General features: G+C 38.6%; 1 protein-coding gene across 2 annotated transcripts in view; it reads right to left on the bottom strand.

Moving 5' to 3' along the window:
• Positions 1–14,036, bottom strand: part of EDIL3 (EGF like repeats and discoidin domains 3) — a 257,033-nt gene that overhangs the window by 50,753 nt on the left and 192,244 nt on the right. For both annotated transcript variants that reach the window (XM_055699782.1, XM_055699781.1), the window contains 3 exons: positions 8,419–8,574; positions 7,197–7,341; positions 723–907 (listed from right to left, as the gene is read on the bottom strand). In XM_055699782.1, the coding sequence (XP_055555757.1) occupies positions 723–907; positions 7,197–7,341; positions 8,419–8,574 (486 nt within the window). The remainder of the gene's footprint in view (positions 1–722; positions 908–7,196; positions 7,342–8,418; positions 8,575–14,036) is intronic.

Below are 14,036 nucleotides of genomic sequence, written 5' to 3'. Positions count from 1 at the left end.
GAGAACTGCACTGCAAACTGGCAGCTGACTCAAAACACTATTTTCAACATTTCTAAAAATGCAAATGTGTCAGCAACTGGTCAAATAGGCTTCCATATCGGTGATTTATTGCACTCTTTCACATTAGTGTACTACTGACCTGTACAAATCACTCCCAGGCTGAAAACAACGCCTGTGCACAGCTTTATAATGAATGCATGCGCTAAATCAGTCTTGCTAGTTTCAGAGAGGTGTTGGAAGGTAATTTTGAGCTGTCTCAATTAGACAAAGATAATTTCTATGAGCCAGATTTGTTAACGTGCACAAAGCTGAAGCAAATATGCTTTTCCAGGGAGCTTTGGAAGGATAGAAGGGGGGAAAAAAATCCTCTCTCTTAACAAGAGAGGAGAAGCCTCTTTTATGAGATCACTCACTGAATAAGTAAAACAGATCTGCAGCTACTATTTGTGTTCATTAACAAAGGAAAATTTATGGCTGCTGGGCAACTCGTAAGGTTTGGCTAGCGGAGCTGAAGGTTTCCCTGAGCAGGGTTTTCTGCAGTTGAGGTACCAAAGATGTGAAAATCTGTCTGGGCTTTCATAGCTTCATCATCTACCTGTGGCAGAGTTAGGATGGTTACATTCAGAAACAAGAATATGAGTGTAATCCTAAACCAGTTCAGCTGTCCCATACCTGAAATACAAAGAAGATAAGCACTTGGGAAAATGTCTGTGAAACTTTACCTGCAACCACTGTGACTGGTCATTGTGGCCAGAGGTCCAGGCATTAACTTTGCCTTGCTTGTCCAGCCGGGCTTTCCTGGGCTCCCAAGCAAACATGTCCATGTTGAGAGTACGGAAAACACTGGAGGCAGTAATTTGGTAGTCTTGTATATGTCCTGATTTCATCCCCAGGGGTTCAGAGCAGCCTGCAACAGCAAAATAAGATCTGTGACACTGCCTACTTATCTCTGTAAGTGGTTTAGGTCTTCTGTTACGGAAAAGAAAACTAGCAATTCTTGAAGGGAAGGCTTTAATCAAAACTATTGTTGGAGGAACTTGTGAACAAACAAATAAAAAATAGCCAATTCAAGGCACTTTATTTCAACACTACCTTGGAAGAATCAAAAAACAAGACAGAGAATTCAACGTATTTTATCCTGGCATAAATTTATGAAGGCATACAAACAGAAAAGATGACTTTCATCTCTTCTTATCTTGGTTTTATTTTCCTGTCCAGCAGCTTGCTATTGTTTCCTCTATTCAGTTTGATTTTCTCATCCTTTTATGCCACGACACATTAACCATGTGTTTGCCTGCTGAGGAAATACTTTTTTTTGCTTAAAGCCACTGCTGAAGTAAAATCTTAGCAACCACTGAGCTTTTTCTACAGTTCTGAATTTCTTTGACACCTAGCCAAAAAATGTAGAAAGCGCCAACACCCACTGACAGAATGGCAGACTACAGAAAGCCAACTGACTAGATGATTGCCTAAGAGAAATCAAGAGTTAATGGCTTATTTGTTTAAACCAGGTGGATGAACCACATCATTGAATTATTTTGATTCTAGCAAAAGCTAGATCTTGGGCTTCTCCTTTCTCTGTTGGGTGTCCATGGGAAAAAAAAAGAAATAAATTAGTAATTGGCATTATGTTCCTCTGCCTTGTTATTTTACACTGGGAACACAAAAGATACATTTGGACCCAGAAGAGGCAATAAGTAAGCTGACAACAAGCAGCAGTGTAACAATGGTACTGGAAGCCAAGGGAGGCAGATAAGCTGCCTGGTTTTAAGATTTAAAAGTAATTTAAAAATGCAGGCAAGTCAAGTGGCTGAGAGCAAGAGGGCTTCTAAGAGGTCAGGAAAGATGGATGTATGGTTGGATGGAGTCATGTTTGATGGTTGAGAAGAAGGTGAAAGATGGAGAGGGGAACATGAGGCTGGTTTCTCATTTCGTCCCTGCCCAGCTGTCAAAAACCTGCATATGTGAAGTTGTCCCAAAGTTTTCACCTCACAGCTTCATGTACCCTACTCAGTTCTGTAACTGACTTGACTCAGTTAAATTGCCAATAATATTTTAACATAGTTCACTGAGCGAGAGTGTGCCCAGGATCTAACATACTTGGTTTTGCAAGGAGTGCATCATCCCTGTGGATGCACAGAACCTTGACCTCATGTATCATTGGGAAGACAGCGGTTTTCTACCTGACACTCACATCCCACGCTGCTGAGCTGGCTCCTATCAGGTATTTGCTGAATTCACCAGCTGCATTGTGACGTATGTTATGTGACTCATATAAAGCACACTTGTAAGTTATGAAGGCTCTCCTGCTGCCACCATGACCCTACTCAGCTGGTGTCTCTTGAAAAAGACAATGCACTGTGACCACTTAAAAAACCTTCAACGTTTTATTTTGTTTTTCAATTTATTTGAGCTAGATATCAAAGCTGGTTCTCTTTTTCTTAAACATCCATTTATTCCACAGTATGTTTACCCAGATTTAAAGACCTGGTTTTGGTTTGGTTTTTTTTTTTTCAGTTTCTTTGATATTACTAGCAAAGACCTTGACCTTTTGGTCAGATTCTAGTTTCCGTTTCTCCTGTAGGTTTAACACACAGAATTAAGTGGAATTAGTAGGGATTCAAATCAGGAAGGTAAAATACGTACTCTCTGGGGGTCTAAAAGCAGGAGCAAATGTGTATTACCAGATGATAATAATAGTAATAATAATAATAGTAATAATAGTAAAATTAGTAATAATAATCATCATCATCATCATCATCATCATTATAATCTCTTTAATGTAGTAACTACTGTATTTAAAATTTGAAATACTGACATGATTCATATGCAATTAAAAAACAGAAAACAGAGTTAATCTTTGAGAAAAAGCCAACCCTTCTGATTCTCAGTGCACAAATGGAAATTGCACTGCCTTGTCCATAGAAGGGACTACCTAGTTCAAATCAACCAACCAATTTTCCTGGGAGTAGGAGGGAGCAATTGGCAGTACAAATGAGAGTCATCTGTTGCTTTAGAGAAGGACTTTGCTTATTATTAAATTCTGAAGTATCACTCCAGGATCACAAGGGCTTTCATCAGGAACATTTCATCCAAGGAATGTGAAGGAGGTTCCTGACACAAAAAACATGGGTTGTCAAAACTGTTTTTCAGTGCTGGTCCAATCCATCAAAAGCAGTTGTATTTTCTCTGAGTATTATCATTGATTTATGAAACAACAGATGTGTCTGCTTGTGTGTTTGTGCATGCGTGCATGTGGTAATAGGATTTTACACTCGCCTTCCTTCTCCACTGCCCCAAAGAGAGGATGAAGACAGTTGTTAAAAGGTGACAGGAGAAAGTGAGAACCATGAGAAACAGAAGAGACGAACATGATGCACGTGGGTAGTAGAACAGTGTCTTAGTGCTGTGTCACAGAGAGCAACAGCAGACCCCCGTCATTCCCAGCTACAATGGCGCCCTGCTGCAATGACAGAGGACAATGACTGTTTATTTTGATAGGCAACCCACAGTGCAAAGGGCAGAATCATCAAACTGGTACAAAGCTTTGTGTCTGTAGGTAGTCATCCCTCACAGAAGTGTATTTATAATAATGCTTAAGATTCCCTGGGACATCTCCTCTTTATTGCACTGTATCTTCTTTAAATTTGCTTTGCAATGTCGCTGTGAAAGGATTCAATCTCCTTTACCATTTTTACAACCTGTTAAAAGTTAGAGAGAGCTGACGTAGACAGACAGCTATGCTCAATGGAGAATCTTAGGTGCAAATGTTTCAGGTGCTTCAGATATCATCATGTGTGATAAATGATATCTGATAACTCTGTATGTTTAAACCTAGCTAGGTATAAGTTTGCAGTTACTTATTTGGTCTAGCTCAAAGAAACAGGAGAAGTGAAATAATGAGGATAAGTGTGTATTAGTGTCTGAAAACTGAAACAATTCACACAAAGGTTTTTCTCTGTTGACTCTTCTGAGGGCACAATATATTACTTTTCAGTTTGTATCCTGTACGATGCCCCTCATATACGTCTTCTTTCAAGAAAGCTGAACCCCCCAAGGAAATATTAAATACCCAGTGCAGCAGAGGCAAAACCACAAATGGATCTGCATGCAAAGGTCTACATATGTCTTGTCTTGGGCCAGGATTAATATAGTATTGGCAAAAGCAGCACATTCAATTATTTGAGGGCAAAGGTGATTTTTTTTTTTTATTAATACCATAATATTTTTATTTTCTGAAAATCAAGAGATTTAAAAAAAATTTCTTCCTATTAATGAACATAGGATTCCTTCCTAGATTAGTTGGTGTTAAAAATGAACAAGGGGAGGGGGATTTAGCACTAAATGCAGATATTACAAAGTCCCCTTGTGTGTGCGTTTGTGTGAATGGTACCTAAGGTACTGTTAGAATAGAGAAAGAGTTACCAGGCAACACTCCAAAAAGAGGAAAATTACATGCTCAGGAGATGCTATGAGTCTCACAAGGATGGTTAAGATCTGGGGACCAGCATCCCTTTGCAAGAACTAACAAACTCAGAACACCAAGAATTTGCTGAATTGGTACACAGCCACCAACATACACGAGCACCAACAACGTATGACAGGGACACGTGCAAGAAGGCAGAGGCTGCTATATGCAGATATTTGAGCATGTGAGTGAACTGCACAAGTAAGTGACTCTGTTGTGCTGTCCTGGTTTCGACTGGGACGGAATTCATTTTCTTCCTAGTAGTTGGTACAGTGCTGTGCTTTGGATTTAGTATGAGATTAATGTTGATAACACACTGATTTTTTTTTGTTGTTGCTAGGCAATGCTTACACTAAGTTGAGGACTTTTCAGCTGCTCATGCCCTGCCAGTGAGAAGGCTGGAGAGGCGCAAGGAGCTGGGAGGGGACACAGCCAGGGCAGCTGAGCCCTAGCCAAAGGGATATTCCGTACCACAAAACGTCCTGCTCAGCATATGAGCTTTGGGGAGCTGGCCCGGGGTGCGTGGTCGCTGCCTGAGGACTGGCTGGGCATTGGTCAGCAGGTGGTGAGCAACTGTATTGTGCATCATTTGTTTCCTTATTGAGTTTTATTTATCTTTTTTTGTTATCTCCCTTTTCATTAGTATTATTAATTTATTAAATATAATAACAATAACAATAATAACAACACAATTTTAATAATGTATTTCAATTATTGAGCTGTTTTTATCTCAACTCCCGGGTTTTACCTTTTTCCGATTCTCCTTCCATTCCCACAAGGGGAAGGGAGTAAGTGAGCAGTTGCGTGGTAGTTTGCTGCTGGCTGGGGTTATAGCACAATATGTGTGAACAGTTATCAGTTTTTAAAAACAACACCTTGATGCTACTATTAATAACAGCTTAATGAATAAAGGCATGGTAGTAAACACTAGCTGTGATCTGTTTCTCTGCCCACATCAATACGCTACGAAAGAATGGGAATTTACAACACAGAGATGCACAAAACACAAGTAAAGCAGGAACACAAGGCCATGAAAATTAATGCCTAATTTATTGATGGCCAACTCCACAAGCACTGATAGCATTGATCGTGGTTTCAATAAGATCTGACCATAGGTCCTGATAAGTGAAGCTATTTATGAGCCTAGAGCAGATGATACTGAACATTTTGCTGAAGTTTGTCCTAAAAAACCTTTAGTTTTTATCATGATCTGGTGCTGCAAGACAGCCTTCCTCTGTTCAGTAGTGACTCTTCTCTAGCACCAGGACATGTTAGAGAAGCCAGACCTCTCAAAGTGTTTTTCTGCCTAAGACAGACCACCTGGAATTAGAGTGAATTAGTCTGTCATTATGTATAATTACACTCTTCTTTCGGTAAGATTGAAATTGTTCTGCTGAGGCTTGGCTGCCTGCAGTTCTAAGAAATGATGACCTTGAAACTGTTAGGAGACCACTGAAATGAATTAATTTCAGTAGCTTTCACAGTTCTTTGAGCAAAACAATTCCTGGTCATTCTGGCAAGGACTTACTCTAAATTGTGGTTCCAGAAATGGAAGACATAAAAAAAAAAAATAAAATCTAATAGCCTAAAGCAGCTAGACAGAATTTGCTATTTACTCTCAAACCTATCTATATTGGAAAAGGGCTACAGTGAGATTAATGCATTAACTTTTCATTTCTGAATCTGGTTTTGATGCCACTAGAGGACTGAGAATTATTTAACTCCTGCTTTTGATATATCATTCGTGAACTGGATGACTATTTTTTGTGCAGTAAGCAGGCAGCCACATAAAAATCATTCGTAAATGAATTCAGTGGAGCACTCCTACCGGTAAAAGGTTGATCTGTTGAAAAAGATAAAAAATTTACATGCTTTACTGAATTTGTAAGGGAACATGGCTCTTGCAGAGAGTGGCTGGAGGTCAGCATTTACGTTTATGAGCTATAACTTCTGCTACTACCTTAAGAGGGTTTATAGTGGCTCCACTTGTTCATTTACTTCGTAGCTACTAGATGCAATACCTGCTTCTGCTAGAAATCCACAAAACAAGTCTAAACTTAAATCTTGACTAAAGCAGCCCAGCAAAATATATCTTACTGCACTTAGAGTGGTCCTTGATGGCAGCTGAAGCATCCTTGTGCCTCTAAGGATCTCACACAGCACATCGGCATGGTCACCCAGCAGCCAAGAGAAATTACCCAAATCAGCTGTGATGCTTGCTTCTGCCATGACTCTGCTGTACAGCACTGCACAAACACTTCAGCTCTCAGAAACCATTTTCAGCGCTTAGTTCAGGCTGTGCTGAGTGTAACTGTGACACTCTGTCTCATGGTCTGCTTAGGCTGTAAGGTTATGGGTCCTGATAGCTGTTGTTACCTAGTAAAACTGCTATAAATGACCTTTTCTAGGTTGCATGTAATTGGAGGCCAACGTGCACAGAAAAATTTACAACGTATTATTAGGATGCTACCACTTGATATTACTACTATTACTGCCCCACTGCAAGCAACTGCTGTCACTTATATCACTTAGGTGAGCGCTGCTGCTTAAATAATTTACATAAAAAGAGATAAGTAACAGTGGATAAATAAACTCAGGCCTGCCAATTGCCTTTGACCAGAAACAAAATGCACATGATTTAGCGCTTGGGCACAGAAATGTGCCTATTGATGATTGACTTCGGGGGGTGGGTGGGGGGTGGTGGTGGTGGTGATTGCAGGAAACCCACCTGAGAGTTCACAGCCAAGAAGTTCCATTCTCAACGTGCAGTGTCTTCTGCACACCTGAGGGTACAGCCGTATGTACTGTGACTTAATTGGAGGAGTGAAGGAGTTAGCGTACGGGGTGTTGTTGTCCACATTCCCACGGAACACCTGTGATAAAATGACATATTCCTAAAAATGTGCCAGGGGGATTACTGAAGGTTCAGTTCATTTCCATACCTCTGAGATATGTGCATTGTTCTTCTGACTGTCCCTGCACATTTCTCTGCAAGCCTTCCCCAAACAGAGGTTGTTTTATCATTCCTAATGCCCAGCATACAAGCCTTTAAGCAAAACATTCTGCCATTTGTTTGCGTCGGCATGCATTTGCCTCCTGTGTTGAACCAGGACCTCTATTTTGTCAGTCCTAGAAACTGAAGCCACTAATGCAACTAGATTATGTCTTCTTTTCTAATTAGTGTATTAAATAGTCCCAGTTCAATTTAGCCTGCAATTATTTATGCTGACTGACATTTATTTTTTCCCCTCTACTTCAAAACCTGATCCAACTCCCACTGAAGTGCAGCGTAACCCGCCCACTGATCGCAAGGGGAGCTGAATTAAACCTATAAGCATTCTTCCATTAGCTCTTCACTCCAACCAGATATGCCCGTACTTTGTTTTCTTCCCTCATTATACACCTCTTCACACAGCATTTTCATTTCCTAATAAAGGAAATATGTCCAATGCTGCAGGGTGCCTCAGTTCTATCTTACCTTACACAGTAGAGGGATTTTTGCTGCTCTGTATAGAATAAGTAGTAACTATAAACTGTAAACACATACTTCCCACTGGACGATATTGTGCGTGCGGTACAGGCGTTAGCATATATGAATGGATTCTGTGCTTTTAAGGGTTAACACTAATCTGCCAATGTAATAAAACTAAACTGAAAACGGAGTAATGAGTAATTACTGGTAAACTAATTAAAATGAAAATCAGTTAAGTGCAATAAACAGGATTATTCTAGCCTTGGGACATAATATTTATACAACCATCAATTAAAGTATAAGAAATTCTTAGCAGAAGTGCAAATTTATTGTTTTTTTCTTTCAGAGAAAAATAATAACAAGGCAACCTACATCATACTATCAGGCAATTATGCTTATCGGCTAGAGATACCTCATACTTCTGCAGGCAGCTAAACCATAAGATACATTCATATACTTAATGATGACTTAATCTTACCGTATCTTCATTTGTGCCTTTTACTTTGTACATTGTCCACGACTTCCCATCATTACTGTATGCAATTTTGTAAGATTTTACATATTCTGGACTTCCAATCCTCTTAGCACCTTGAGTTATAACTCCAGTTACCCGCATCTTCTTCTGCAGGTTTATCTGAAATAACAGTAAAATGTTATCACTAACCATCTGAAGGACACAATTCTGATTCTAGATTCCCCTGATTCCTTTTTTTTAAATTGCTACTATTTTTATTTTTAATGGCAGAAGGGAAAAAAACGCACATAGCTGTAGCATTGAAATTACTACCTTTACACTTGCATTAATTCCTTTTAACTTCCATTCATTTCATGTACATATGCACATAAATAAAGGAAAAAAACTGAACCAAAAGTCTGTACTATGCTTATGTCTTCATGTGTATGTGTACACACAAATACAGATATATATAACTGATGCACAAGATATTACTGGAGTATTATCAGGATATAACATTACTGGTATATAGGATTACTGCTATATATTTCCTTTCTAAAAAGGAAATGCAACAGTGCAGTAATTTAGCAAAGGCTGAACCTGCTGTTCTATACGAAGCCAATTTACAAACCTATACAAAAGTGTCTAAACTAACTTCAGACTAAATTTCTTTCTGAAAGTAAAAATACATGGATGATCTGTAAAGCAAACAAATAGACCTTTTCTCAACTCTCGCTGAAAATTCATATATCTGAAGATCATGACTGAAATACTAATCCCAAAACAGTCAATAGCAAAATACCAATGGCGGTCAATGGATACGAACATTTCTTCTGTATTTGTCTGAGTTGATCTCAACACCCTGAAATACAATATGAAGATGCACAGACAGTTCAAAAATACTCAGACAGCGTTCATTCTGCCGCCTTTAACCATCTATGAAGGGAAAGCCAACTACATTCTCACAACATTCAGAATGTGATATTCAAATAAAACAGTGCTGGCATTGGTCCCGGCAACGAAGTCAATCATGAAGCAATCTGTGGCACTTGCACGCCTACCCTCTCGCGGGCAGGCAGCTGAAGCCTGCAACTTTTGCACCAAATGAAGCTTAAGAAATAGCTGTCGTACTGTACATTGTGCGAAGATGCAGGCAGATGTGTGATAGAAGGAGACAAATGGAAACACCAGAGAGTAAATAGCTGGGAAAATGTAAATAATACGTTAAACTATATTAGTACTTGCATCCTCCAAGCAGATCTTACCTGTGCTCCCTAGTTCATGGAGCTGACCTGGTGCAATCCCTACTGTTTGGGACAGCCACCCCAGTACAGGAATATGGTATTATATTATATATATTATATATATGGAATATACAGGAGACAGATCAGGTATCTGCTGTCCAAATACTTGAATCCCAATATTCTTTACAGTGTGGTCTCAAGTTTTCTCTCACTTTGTAATGTAATCTAGCATCTTTTAAGACCTCAAGATGATCAAACTTCAGTGTTTCAATATTTTACCGTATACACAATAGGAAAGTGGAGAAAGACAGAATTTTACTGCTGTTTTTTTGAGGGAGTCTAGGTATTTCTCTGCTACTTATCTGAAATAGTTGGGCTTCACGTTTTTCTTCTTCAGGCAAAAGAAAATTCAATATAGTTTTACCATAGTTCTCCCTATGAGAAATTAATGGGTATGAGAGGTTAAGACCCATTGAGAGAGGAGAAGCTGCCTGTAAAAGATGAAGATTTTTCACAGGATCTTTCTCACATATACCAGGAAAACTCTGGAGCATTTCTAATTGCAATGGAGGGGAATGGATTCACACCAGGAATTTAAACAGGTATAAACGAGAAGAGGTTCAGGCCTTTTTACAGTCTTGGTAACCCTTCTTTTCCCCCATTCCAGGTCTCCCAGAGGAGGGAAAAAAAGAAAAAAACCAAACAACATTATAATTTGAAAGAGGACAGCTCCAGAGACCACTATCAGCCCTCTAACTATATTTAAAAATGTATTTAACATAGAATAGTAACCAGACAGGCATCTCTTCTATAGATTTCACTCTATATACAGAATTTCAGAATATTAATAAACAAGCAAGTAAAACAATTTTTCATATATTCACAAAATTGTTCATAGTGAAAGGATACCATCTCCAAAAACAAATCAGAAGGCATAGTGAAACAGAAACCAGCCATTGATTATTTGCCTTTTGCATGTACTTACTAGTAGTGTCTTCACATTTCATTGTTTGGGAAAAGGAAGATATAACTGTATGCTATGTTCCCGCACTGGCTCCTTTCCATGCCCTAGCGTCCATCTCTAATGCACAACAAATCAACCACTGTACTTCAAGAAGCAAAACAATGACAATAAACCCACCCAAAAGTAATCTGTCAGAGTTTAATACCGTAGTTGAAAGTAGAATCTTTTTTATATTAAAAAAACAACTTTCTACTGCATAAAGGAAAGATTTAATAATAATTTTAATAGTTAATTAATAATTAATAATATTTTCAGATAATCATAAAAATGAAACCAAAACAATTTAAATTTTAAATACTAATTTAATATACATATTGTTTAACCTGTGTTCTTTGAGTTTCGGGAGGTAAAAAGCCTGCCTTTTTTCTGCTATATACCAGCCTGCTCTATATGCTTATCCAGATAACTGCACAAATAAGCTATACAATCTTATTTACTTCTCTAACAGAGAGAATCTTGCCTTTTAGAGGCTTTCTTGATCAGTATCCGTATTCTGATGAGTCACAAACTGAGCTTTGGCTTTAAGCAATATTGAGCTTGATATAACACAGGAAATAAATACAAGATACTGTATTTTGCAATTAGGTCTACATAATCTGTCAATGTTTGCAGGAAAATCCCAGTGAAGGGGGCAGGGGGAAATGCTTTCAAATCCCCGCAGCTTGCTTGCAAGCAAAATCCCCATGGGGCTAACGTCATGCCTGTGGTAGCTCCTTGAAGTGCATATGGATATACCAGGAATTAATTGGCACTTTGTGTACGGGTTCTTGTATGTCTTTTAAATTTTTCAAGTCAGAGCTTTGCAAAACTCAAAATATTACAACAGTGCAATGACTATAACAAAGCAGGTGCTGAAATCTTTCTTTCTTAATGTACTTCAGTGGGAAGCAAAGTTCCCCATGTGAAATGTGAACTAGCTCTTTTAGCACTAAAAGCATTTTCAAAGGTATTTTTCTGCAGCAGTTGTGAAGAAAAACAGCTTAGGAAGCTCTGCTTTGTGGATTCAGATCTAGGACAGAATGTTATATATTCTAATTACACGGGTGACTGTGTTTTAAAACAAAGACGTGAAAGTCAGCACGATAACCAGTTTAACGTTTATTTTTTTAAAAGATGATAGCTTATTCAGTTATAAAGACCTCCTTATCATTACATAGATTAACGGGAAAAGATCAAGGATGATAGGAGATCAATAGTATTTTGAGGGATTTATCCCAGTAATTTACATATTAATGCATAGTAAAGACCATGTAAGAAGAAGATACTTGCATAGAAATTTGAGGAAGCCACTAACAGGAAAAAGAAAGAGACTAATCAGTTCTACCAGCCCCACTTACATTTAAGGTTATTTTGAGAGTAACAGATTCAGACTTGACAGTCAGCCCCTGTCCATGGAGCTGTGCTCAGCCCCAGCTCAGAGAGGGCTCCTGGGTCCCAGCAGCTTCCATGGCACCTATTTCGATGGGACCCAACATAAGTCAGAGATTTGGCTGCAGTGCTCAGAAGCAGATCTGAGGATGCCTGTTGCCCTACATCCTCATGGCATGACACAAATTGTGAAACCTGGGTAATGTGCTGCTTAACATCAGTAACGGGATCTGCCTCAAACAGATTTTGCTTTTCAATGAGGAAGTTTTCTGGGGCTAGAATAAATGTCAAACACTGAACCACCCAGGTAAAACGGCATGTAAAAGACAGCCAGTAGTCTGACATTGATTCATTTAAATATGATGCCACAAGAAATAGATTATGTCTACACAAAATACGGTGGATGGTGCAAAGTCACTGTGATGATATTGTAGAATGGTCAGCTAGAGCACAGGGATGGCAGTCAAGTTAGTAGACAGTGCAGAGGGACAAGATACAACTCCTCAGAGTCAGTGCTGTGTATACTATCAAAGGCTGAATTCATGTACTGCCAGTTATTCAGTGCCTTCTATTCTATACTATGCCATGTAGCCAAAACTAAGTAAAAAGAAAATCACTTGAGGCATACTCCCTTTACTGCAGTGCATGTCCACAAGATGGGGAATAAAATCAGCTCTATCAGTTTAAAAAGTTCCCAGCAGCCCTTGAAATTTCCTTTAACCTTGTTCCTTTCAACCACCACAATCATCCTGATTCCATGATTAATCTACTTTTATCATCACAGCACGTTAGTCATGACCTCTTTCAACAGGAGGGGAAAAAGTAACCAGCATGCCACGTTTCCAGCTCTCAGCAGTGATTCTGTAGGAGTAATTATCTATTAAACAATTTTCACTGGTGTACTAATGTTTTTGTCTGCTACGACTTGCACAAATTCATTTTAGGATGCTTAATCATTCAGTTGTTTATATTGATGAAGATGTAGCCAATGAAGATTTTACTTGAACTTGAAAAAATCCATACCAGAAATAAGACAAATGAAAAAGAATGTTTTCCCAAGAGAAAGCGGCAATACGAGCAAGGTAATTTTACAAGTTCCTGTAGATTGTGCAATGCCTTATTTTCAAAGGCAATTCAGAAACAGTCCTGCAAGTCTGCACGGTGTGTGCAGCTTTACTTTTAGGTGTGAGTAAATGTAGGACCATAACACTGGAGGGAACTGCTTCATGCTTGTTTTTCACAAACAATCCAAAGACCAAAAATAACTTCCAGGCATGCTTAATAAACCTTAGAATTCTTGGAAAAAAAAAAAAAAAAAAGACTATATTAACAGTCACAATATGTCAATGTAACAGAACAGCAGGGATTAGGGAGAGCACCAGTGGAAGAAGTTCATATTCCTCCTCAATTTGTGATCAAATATTAAGTATATTCAGTGTGCAGAAGGTATGCACTTGACAAAAATGAGAAAAGAATCAGTGGTGTTTGTCTCATTTATATTATTACATGCAGGAGAGGAAAAGAGGAATGAGAAGATGGAGTGCCTTTAGGAAGACACCATATGTGATGCTCCTGGCTAGAATACATAACCAGATTCCCCTCATTTGTTACTGCACTATTAGCAATAACACCACTAACATTTCATACAGAACAGGTTTGTCTGAAGTATACCTTAAGAGCAAGCTTCCAGTAAATGCTTAGATTAAAACCTTCATGAAACATTGGGTCTCTGAGACTGTAAATGCAGCTCTACATGAGCCTTCATTCATAAACAGAAATGCAGTTTACAGAGAGCTATGGTGTTTACCTGTTTCAGTTATGAGACACAATAGCATTGCTATAAATAAGTTGCTATACTTTCTAGCACAAAGTATACATATTTTTACTAATACTCACTGTTACTGATATTAAACCAGGGTTGAATAAGGGATCAAGTTCATATTTGCATTCAACGATTTATTACAGCAACCCATCCCTGTTGATTTAATCAGGTTTTGAAGGATGAA

The sequence above is a fragment of the Falco cherrug genome, chromosome Z (genome assembly GCF_023634085.1).
Source record: "Falco cherrug isolate bFalChe1 chromosome Z, bFalChe1.pri, whole genome shotgun sequence".
Taxonomy (NCBI): Eukaryota; Metazoa; Chordata; class Aves; order Falconiformes; family Falconidae; genus Falco; species Falco cherrug.
The sequence above is the reverse complement of the archived record's forward strand: the minus strand, read 5'-3'. Positions and strand labels throughout refer to the sequence as shown.